This window comes from Fundulus heteroclitus, chromosome 13 (genome assembly GCF_011125445.2).
Source record: "Fundulus heteroclitus isolate FHET01 chromosome 13, MU-UCD_Fhet_4.1, whole genome shotgun sequence".
Classification (NCBI taxonomy): domain Eukaryota; kingdom Metazoa; phylum Chordata; class Actinopteri; order Cyprinodontiformes; family Fundulidae; genus Fundulus; species Fundulus heteroclitus.
The window spans coordinates 42,295,063-42,304,641 of record NC_046373.1 but is presented as its reverse complement, the minus strand read 5'-3'; the positions used below and the strand labels follow the sequence as shown (position 1 = coordinate 42,304,641).

The following is a 9,579-nucleotide window of genomic DNA, read 5'->3' as shown; positions in this document are numbered from 1 at the left end:
CTCAGCTTTGGACAGGAGGACACAGATCTGCTGGTTTTTCCAGAGCAGTAAACATTGTGTTCATGTTATGATCACAGTTTTTGGCTGTGTTTTAGTCGTTCCTGTTGGCCGTCTCAGCCTTCCATACAGTGGCCCTGTTCCCTGATCGCTGGCACCTGTGATTGGCACTATTTAAGCTTTCCATCTTCAGCAAGCTGGTGCCAGATTCTCGAAAGCCTTGTGTTAGTAGACCTTCCAGCATTTCCTAACCTGCCTGCCTGTTTTTGACCGTTGAGTGTTTTCTGGATTTCGGCCTGTTGCTCTTGGCCTTGTTGGTCTTTCATCGGTTTCGACCTGTGCCTGTCTCTCCACCCTGCCTCTCTGCTCTGCCCTCTCTGTACCTCTGCTTGTTGGAAATTGGATTTGGACCCTGGAAATAGACTCGGACTGGATCTGTTGGATCAGATTTTCTTCCAGCTATTATTTCATTCAAATGAAAAATGGAGAACAGATAAGCAGCTCACGGCTTGTCTACTAGAAAAAGGGACAAAAGAAACAACAACAAAAAAAGGGATAAGAGAGGGACAAAAGGTAGAAAAAATAATGTATTTCTATTCTATTAAAATTTTTATATCTGTATGTAATGGGTCAGTTTTATGTGTTGTCATCACAATTCAGAGGGCCCCATGCCTTTCTTTGCCTTGGGCCCCAAATTTCCTAAATCCGCCCCTGCTTTTAAGCTACACTGTTACTTTTAATAAAGTAATTTAAACAAACTCTTGGTGTTAGTTCATTACAGTTCATCTGCAGTTCTACTGGTTCTTAGAAGAGACTTTGGTTCTACTGTGAACTGGTATCCAGCAGAACTGAGCACCATCAGTTTGGTTACAGGATTCTATAAAAGTTCATAAAAAGTTGCATGTTGGCTGGAAGAACTGAAGACAGGATTCCTGTTAGCTTGTTGAACAGCTACGTCTGGTTCAGTTCACGCTCTGATGTCAGCATTTGCTGCTCTTCCTTCAGCTGAATGAGAAAAGTGTTAAAGCAGACCTCCTGTCAACATCTGACCAGATAAGGTCAACTCAGACTAAAGGTTAGCCCCCCCACCAGCCTGCTAATGTCCCAGGAATCCACATTTCTTTCCCTTCCACTGGGAAGTAGCAGACTAACCTGAGCCAAGCAGGAAGGCAGTGGGAGCTTCTGATATGGGCTTTGAAGGCACTTACCCAGGGCAGCGTTAGAAAGAGGGCGCTCATAGACAACATATTAAAATATAGGTTGTCTGATAGCTGCGCTCTGAACAAGTTTTTCCTTTCCTTCATGCATAAGCAGTAGATGAATGAATGGATGAATGGATGGTGTCTTTGAATTTTGTAGAAAGGAAGTTACAGTTTAGATGTGTCATTTGTAGCCTCACATCTGGTCATAATGAACTCTTTGTTAATAGTTTATTACATTAGTAATGCCGTTAACTCTTTAGTTTTTCTTTACCATAGAAACTGCTCCTGGATCAGTGCTTCTGTGCTCTTTGTGATCGTACACACTGTCTCCTTAAAGCAGTCAGATGACGTGTTGTGAACTGATGCTATATAAATAAAATGGAATTTAACTGAATGACAGTTTTTTTTTAACTGACATGAGGCCTTATTTATTTTGAATTGCATTAAAAAAGAAGTGAAAAACTAAGTGACAAAGACGTAAGAGCTTTAAATAAAACAACAATGAGGAAGCAGGCGGTGAATTACACTTTTAACAAGATGGCACTTCAACAACAAGCAGAAACAATAAGATGTTAATCATCATTCTGAGGACTTTAACTACAACAGAGTAAAGACTTTTATTATAATATCCACCTTCCAGCAGACGATCTACATGAAGGTTAAATGCTTTCAGTGTTTAATTTAACTTTTGCTCAGATGGATCAGAACCTCCTAAATGTCTCTTTGTTTGTCGTGGAGTTGTCCTCGGTGTGACGTTGTCCTCATGATGAGACCACAGAGCTGTGAAGAAGGTAAGAAGATGAATGTGGTGATAAATCAGCAGGAAGGTGCAGAAGAAGCTGCAGTCAGAGCTGAGAGGCCATCATCAGACAAAGACTGAACACAAACTGGACCGGCAGGACTGATGTCTCCATGAAAACACAACATGATCACCAACATGAAGCAACTCTGTTCATAAAAGGAGAAACTAAATAAAAATACATCAGTGACTCATAGAGAGGAAGCTGTTAGTGTCATCGATTCAGAGTCAATGTCAGGTTCAGATGTTGTGAATCTGACCAGATGTTCTGATGGGGTTCTCCTCTAAATGCTCCTCAGGTGGAGCTGCTGCCTCTCAACATGAGAACCCAACCAGAACCTCCAACCAGCCACAGAAAGTCCTGCTGGTTCTGGGCTCTCTGCTGGCTGCTGCTCTCATCGTCCTCTACAGACTCTGTGAGTTCATCCGTATTCGTGGCTTTAAACCACTTCCTGTTTGTCGTTTAGAAATGATGCTGGTGAAGTTATATTTGTTAAATCTTTTATCAGGTCTGGTCCTGTTAGTGACTCGGGAAGCTGTCCGAACCCTGAAAGAGGAGAATGAAGGTCTGAGGAAACATCTCCTGGGTGAGACTCTCAGTGTTTGAAAGTGTCCACAAGGTTCAGACTGAGTCTCATTCAGGGCTGTCAGCTTACTTTGTTACATTTAAATTTTATTTACTTGTTTCCAAAAAAACAAAAAAAACAAAGAAAGGAGGTGCAATAAATAAGGGAAGTTTTTTTGTGTAATTATTCTTCATTGTGCTTAATTTCAGATAACCCAGAGATTTATGTGATTCATCTTTTGATGTTCAGAAATAAAACCAAGCAATTGACTGGGACAGAAACATTCAGGATCTTTGTCCCATTGCTGTCCCTTAATCTTGTCAAAGAGGCGTTGATGCTGTGTTTTTTTTTTTTTGGGGGGGGGGGGGGGGGGGGGGTCCAAAAAGAAAAAAATAGTAATAGTATTGTACATTGGTTGTAGATTTTGTATGGACATATGTTTTGAATAAATATATTTATACAAAAAAAAAAAAGAGACATTGATGGACTGACAGAAACAGGAAGTTAGATTGTAGCTGCAGGACAGAAGACGCCTCCTGCTGTGTCCAAATCACATAAACTGCTACAGAGATTTCTTCCAACTGATTCAGTCTCTGTTCTGATCTGTTTAAAGATGAGACGTGTCTGAAGTGTGAAGCAGGCTGGGAGCTTCATGGAGGAAAGTGTTATTATTTCAGCACCTGGAAGTCCTCCTGGACTGAGAGCAGACGTTCCTGCAAAGATCTGGGAGGAGACCTGGTGAAGATAGACAGCAGAGAGGAGCAGGTATGAAACTCTGCTGCAGGTTCATGTTCTCACAGATTTCATCACATCGTCACGTTTCTTCATCTCAGCACAGAAACGTCTCTCAGAATCATTTTCATCAACTTCTCCTGTTCAGATGTTCCTGTTTGGAAGACTGAGAAACATTACGGAGGATGATTTAAAGGACAAGTTCTGGATCGGACTGACGGACTCAGAGGAAGAAGGCAGATGGTTGTGGGTGGACGGGTCACCACTGAACTCAAGGTTTGGCTGATGAAACAATGTCTGTTTATAGAATTTAACTTTCAGGCATTTATCTGCTGTTTTCCTTCTGCTCTTCCCCAAGCTTGACTTTTTGGGCTGATAATGAACCTGACAACCAGAGTCTTGATGGTGCTGCAGAAGCCGACTGTGTGAGGATGGGGAAGAAAGGAGGATCTGACTTTCTGAAGTCCTGGTTTGATACATCCTGTAATTATGATCAGAAAAGTATCTGTGAGAAAGCAGCAGAAACTGTACAGTGCTCATGTGTTTGTGGGTGAAGTTCTGTTGGTCTGGAAAACTGAGTCCAGGATCAAGTAGCTGCAGAAATGCTGGTCTTATGAAGAAAAATGTCACAAAAATTAAAAATTAACTTCCAAACATGTTGAAACAATCATAAAATTTTCCTCCTAAATAATGTTTGTGTTTTTATTTTTATATTAAGCTTTGTATATATTGAACCATTTCTGTATTCAGTAAATAATTGTAGCAGCTGTAGCTCAGCAGATAAAGTGTTTCTTACAGTGAAAAGCTCAACCTGAGGACAAAGATAGAGACAAAATGTCCAGAAGCAGGCAGGTGTCGAAGTAAATCAGGGCAGAAATAAACACTGGATAAAACATCTAAGAAGTGATGGACATGAGCTGAAAAGGTCCAACTGAAACCCTCTGAGATATTGTTCTGAACGGGTTAATTACCAACAAGCTGCAGTTGAACTGATCAGAAACTGATACCAGAATCAGGAAATGAAGACACAAGAATCCAGATTTCAGATCAGACTGAGAGACATTATGGTGGACAATGAGGACAGGTTCTGGATTGGACTGACGGACTCGGAAGAAGAGGGCAGATGGCATGACAGAGGCTGTGACCATCATCAGAAAAGTATCTGTGAGAAAGCTGATCAGTGTGTGAGTGAAGCTTAGTTCAGGCTGTAAAACAGTCCAGGGTCAATAGATGCTGATTTAATGAAGATAATGCCACAAACATATACATTTACCTTCTTATGCTGTTGATATTCAGCTCTATTGTTCTCTTAAAACCAAATGAATATTTCAAGTTGTCTTCCTTGATAAACTGTGTTAATGGTATTAAACAGTGGCTCTGTGACAACTATTTGCATGTAAACTCGGATTATACGGAAACAGTAATCATTGCCCCTGAGAGCCAAATAACTGAAAAAAGTCTTTTCTGGGTGTATTGGCCTCCTCTTTAGAAACCTAAGCATCATTTTTGATTCTGGAGTGTCACTGGAGTGTCATTTCCATGGATTAATAAAAACTCTTTCAGCTAAGAAATATTTCTAAGCCTCGAACTTTGATGTCTATGGCTGAATTAGAGATTATGATTCATGCTTTTATTTCATCATGTCTTGAAAGCCTTTTTATGTGTTTAAAAAAAGAAAGATCTTGGCCGTCTGCAGTTAGCGCAGAATGCTTCTGCAATAAAAAGACAGAAAATGACCCCAGTTTTAATCTCTTTACATTGGCTACCGGTATGTTGTAGAGGTAATTTTAACATTTTAGTCTTTACTTTTAGAGCCCTGAGTAGCCGAGCTCCATCTTATATTACTAACCTTTTACAACCATGTTCTCCGTCTCATAGTTTTAGATGTTCCAGCCAAAGATTGTTGATGGTTCCAGGAACTAATTTCAGGTAGTGCCTTTAACTTTACATTGTCTTTACTCTGTTCATTCTTTTAAGAAGTATTTGAAGACCCACTTGTTCCGACTGGCTTTTAACTAGTTTTTGAAAAGAGTCCCGCCGGCCGCCGAGAGGAAAGATCAGCCCGAGGCCTCCGAGGGTGCTGCTCCGCCTCAGCCTGAGGCTTCAGAGGGTCCCGAGTCCAGGCAGCAGGACCGAGCGCAATTTGTGGCAGTGGCAGGTCATTCTGGCAGTTCCGGTGGCAGTTCCGGGTTGCCACGGCGTATTACTGGCAGATGCCACTAGGCTGACAGTCTCCACTGGCATCTGCCACAACAGAGACAGGGTGCCAGTATCCAGTGGCACATGTCACAAGGTTGACAGGCTGCCAGAGCACGGCTTACACCGTTTCGGGGGCAGTCAGCGCCGGTTTTCGGCTAAAAAGTTTAGTTAACCTGACTCTACCTGGATTTTTGTTTTGAAATTATGATCTCATTGTTTAATAAACTGTGTCAAACCTTTCATAACGTCATATTTATTTGATGGAACGATGTAATTCGTCTGAAAATTAGTGGCCATTGACAGGTGCCAGTACAGGGTGCCCGTCTCTCCTCTCCTGGAACCTGACACTAGGCTGGCCCTGGCTACCTAGTGTCATTATTCATTATACTCTTATACTCTTCATCCCATGTCTTGAGGGCTTCGAGAGCTTCTGCTTGTTCTAGCTCGTCCATATCCAGAACAATAGGAAGTGTTATTCTTCCACTAAATTGTTGTTCTCTGCACCAGTCAGCTGCAGCCTGACTGTCGACAATGAATGGGCTTCCCTGCAGAAAATGATAGATTAGTTACAGATTGCTAATTTAGCCTACATTAAGGGATCATATTTCCTTTTATATTTGACAAAAACAGATTACATTCAAATAGCTATGTAGTTTAACCCTTTTCTGTTAACCTTTTCTGTGTCTTCTTCTTCCTGGGCTTCCGAAAGTCTGACAATAAATGAACAAAAAGAGAGGGGGGGGGTGAGCCAGTACTGTATCCTTTAATGACTGCAGTATATGTAGTTGTGCACACACAATTGTTATTTACCCCTCATTTTTCTTCACGGTATTTATGAACATCATCTCTGCTTGGTATTTTGCAGCCACTGGATGACAATCTAAAAAATAATCCAAATCATGTACAGCAGTTGTACAACACTAAATCAGTCACATTTCCATGTTGAAATTTAGTTGGTTTGTTTTTTATAATGGTTACTCTTATTATCACACAATTTTAGTATTGGTTATTATTCCCTAAGACCATTTACAGATGAAACATAATTTAACTTAAGGGCATTGCATCAGGACAAATATTTTTTTATGAGTGTCCACTGTAATATTTGTCAATTGTCTATTTAGATTTGTTTTGTTTTTAAAGTTTGTTTTGGTTATGCAGACCAGAAATCACCTGGAGGTGTTGGAAGCCATTGTAAAATTGGTAACTATTTTTACAGAAGGACTCAAGAGGGAGACATTGTTCAAGTTCAGTTGTTATTCAAGTTGTTGCTGTCACTGAAATATTACATTTTTTGTGCCAGGTTATTTTTGGTAATGTTTTCTGCTTTGTTGTGTTATTACTCCATCGTATGATCTGTTCAGTTTTCTCCATCTCAATCAAATCAGCTTTTGTTGTCTGTCTGCTGGTCATTTTGTGTTCAGTTAATGTTCAGATGAGTACATAAAGAATCAAACCCCTATGTAAAACTCAAATGTTACCCATTTCACATTATAAAATCCTTCTTTAACGCTTTCTGAACATCTCTCATCCTTGATAGTTTTTGGTACACTAAAAATACAGATGGACATATTCTTTCCAAAAAAGTTCCAAGCTTTTATACTAGTGGACAAAAATGCCTTTTTATGGCTTCGATAACATGCAAATTAAACTGAAAGCCATTGTAAAAGGGAGTCGATGACCTGGTTGACTGATAATCTTCACCAGCACAGATGGACATATAAAAGTGTTTTTGTCAAGCCCATTTACACTTACAAACCTATGCCATTAGTAATTGCTTTTTCTTTCTCAGTTTTAGGGACTGAAGCTCACCTCAGGCAGAATCACCTCTGTGACCATATGTTGGTCAACATCTCCACTGCCAGGGACATACAGAATGTTTTCAAGCCGTGTGATGAAAACCTCTGTCTGTAACCACAAGGGAGGCAGTTATCCTGAGTGTTGTTAATTGTAGTTGACAAGACTTTTAAATTTTAGCAATTGATTGGATGCTTTTTAAAGTTTTTCTGTAACTAGGATGACAACCTACAGCATTAAAAAAATACAACAAATAATTCAAAAAGAAAGGAAGACAATACTATAGAATCTCAAACAGGACATACATCACGATTCCCTGGAGCATTCTTTAAGAATACAGCACTAACCATAGCTCATCTAGTTTTGTATTTTGACATGGTTTTGAATTGAATTACATAAAGCAATGACAACGTACCATCATGTCATCAAAAGTGGTGACATGCTCACTGTATAACCTTCTAAGGTCTTGATCAAAGCCTTTGTGTTTTCACAGGTACATTCTGTTTGACAGAATGTCACCAGTCTGCAACTTCTTTTCCAGGTCCTGCAACATTTTAGATTAAGTTAAATTCACAATTTTATTTAATTTCCTGACAAATATGATTGTCTTCTATATAATAATGAATGTCATCACCTTAATCTCAGAATCTGTAAGAATATCTTCTGCTTTGATGGACTGCAGAATGTTGTCGCTGTTAAAGAAAAAAAATGTAAAACGTTGCTCAGAATTAGATGAGAGATTGAAAAAATTAACAATACTTATGACTTTATGAAATGTACATTTTTTATTCATGTATATGCGTAATACCATGTCTATCTTTGTTTAAGAGGCAAAAAATATATCGGCATGAAAACAGGTATTTATTTACCAATTTATTTACACATTGTGTAAACAGCAGGGCGTCATTATTAGTCATTTAGCCATAGCCCAGAGTTTAACATCTGGCACTAGGACGAAAGTGCTTGAAAAATAACAAAATAATTTTTTTTTTTGTACAAGCATTATTAGTGTCATTTATTCCAAAATTGCATATTAAAATGCCCAAACAGGCTATTACACGTTCAGATTTAAAAGGATAAAATATATAATTAATTTGCGATTAATCTTGAATTAACTATCAACATTATGCGATTAATCGCAATTAAAAAAAATTATCGTTTGACAGCCCTAATATAAATACATGTCTTGTGTCCTTCACATTGTTAATTTAGTTTTTATTGTACAGACTATTAATACGTTTTCTTCTCGAAAGCGGTTAAAGTAAACTAATACCCACTCCCGAGTTCAGACACTAGATGGCGCAAAAGCAATAATCTAACCTACTGGATCTAGATATTTACCTGAGAGAGCACCTGCTAACTAACCAAGAAATTAATGAGAACGTGTGGCAGCATAAACGTTAAGAAGGCATTTAGTCATATTTAGACCCGAACAATCAACAGAGAAGGTCAAGAGTAAATGACGAGACGAACAGCCATGGTAATGTTACAGTAGAACTTTGGTGGATGATGAAGATTTGAAGGCATGCGTCACAAGACTAGAGGCAGCAGCAGCAGCAGCCGATTTCTCCACCCTCCCTACCAGGACAGGTTGGAGGCTGTCTCGAGCCAAGCATGCAGGCCATATAACCTTGTTGTTACGTTCATAAAGCACTCAAAATTACCCCCCCCCCCCCCCCCCCCCTCTCTCTCAGACAAACTTTCACCCTGTACTGGCACCTGTCAATGGCCACCAATTTTCAGACGAATTACATCGTTCCATCAAATAAATATGACTTTATGAAAGGTTTGACACAGTTTATTAAATAATGAGATCATAATTTCAAAACAAAAATCCAGGTAGAGTCACGTTAACTAAACATTTTAGCCGAAAACAACCCCCGAAACGGTGTAAGCCGCGCTCTGGCAGCCTGTCAGCCTTGTGACATGTGCCACTAGAGACTGGAACCTGTACTGGCACCTGTCAATGGCCACTAATTTTCAGACGAATTACATCGTTTTTAAAATAAGCAATATTTACGCAAATACAAAGACATACAAAATGAAACCCCTGCCCCGAAAAAGGACAAAAAAAAATAAAAAAGTAAGAAAAGCGAAATATTGCCTACCGGAAGTTATTCTGTTCACGCACGCGCAAATGAGCTGATGGAACAGATTGTGCTACACAGCAAAAATGCCAGGGTTAATTTAACACCCACAGTGTTAACTTTAACACCAAAAAAGTGTGTATATGTGTCCACACTAGCTAGTGTTAAAATAACATTTGTTAAAGTGTTAATAGACTAACACC

General features: G+C 39.4%; 1 protein-coding gene and 1 long non-coding RNA gene across 2 annotated transcripts; one reads left to right on the top strand and one right to left on the bottom strand.

Moving 5' to 3' along the window:
* Nucleotides 1–1,965: 1,965 nt before the first annotated feature.
* Nucleotides 1,966–3,987, top strand: LOC110368437 (hepatic lectin). Its single transcript, XM_036144829.1, has 6 exons — nt 1,966–1,990; nt 2,298–2,414; nt 2,508–2,585; nt 3,178–3,329; nt 3,445–3,572; nt 3,655–3,987. The coding sequence occupies exons 1-6, from the start codon at nt 1,966–1,968 to the stop codon at nt 3,848–3,850; spliced, it is 696 nt and encodes a 231-aa protein (XP_036000722.1). The 3' UTR covers nt 3,851–3,987.
* A 2,181-nt stretch (nt 3,988–6,168) lies between these two features.
* On the bottom strand, nt 6,169–7,326 carry LOC118565410. Its single transcript, XR_004932386.1, has 3 exons — nt 7,305–7,326; nt 6,306–6,375; nt 6,169–6,205 (listed from the first exon to the last, which is right to left on the bottom strand). It is a non-coding gene; the product is annotated as an uncharacterized LOC118565410 (long non-coding RNA).
* Nucleotides 7,327–9,579: the final 2,253 nt, after the last annotated feature.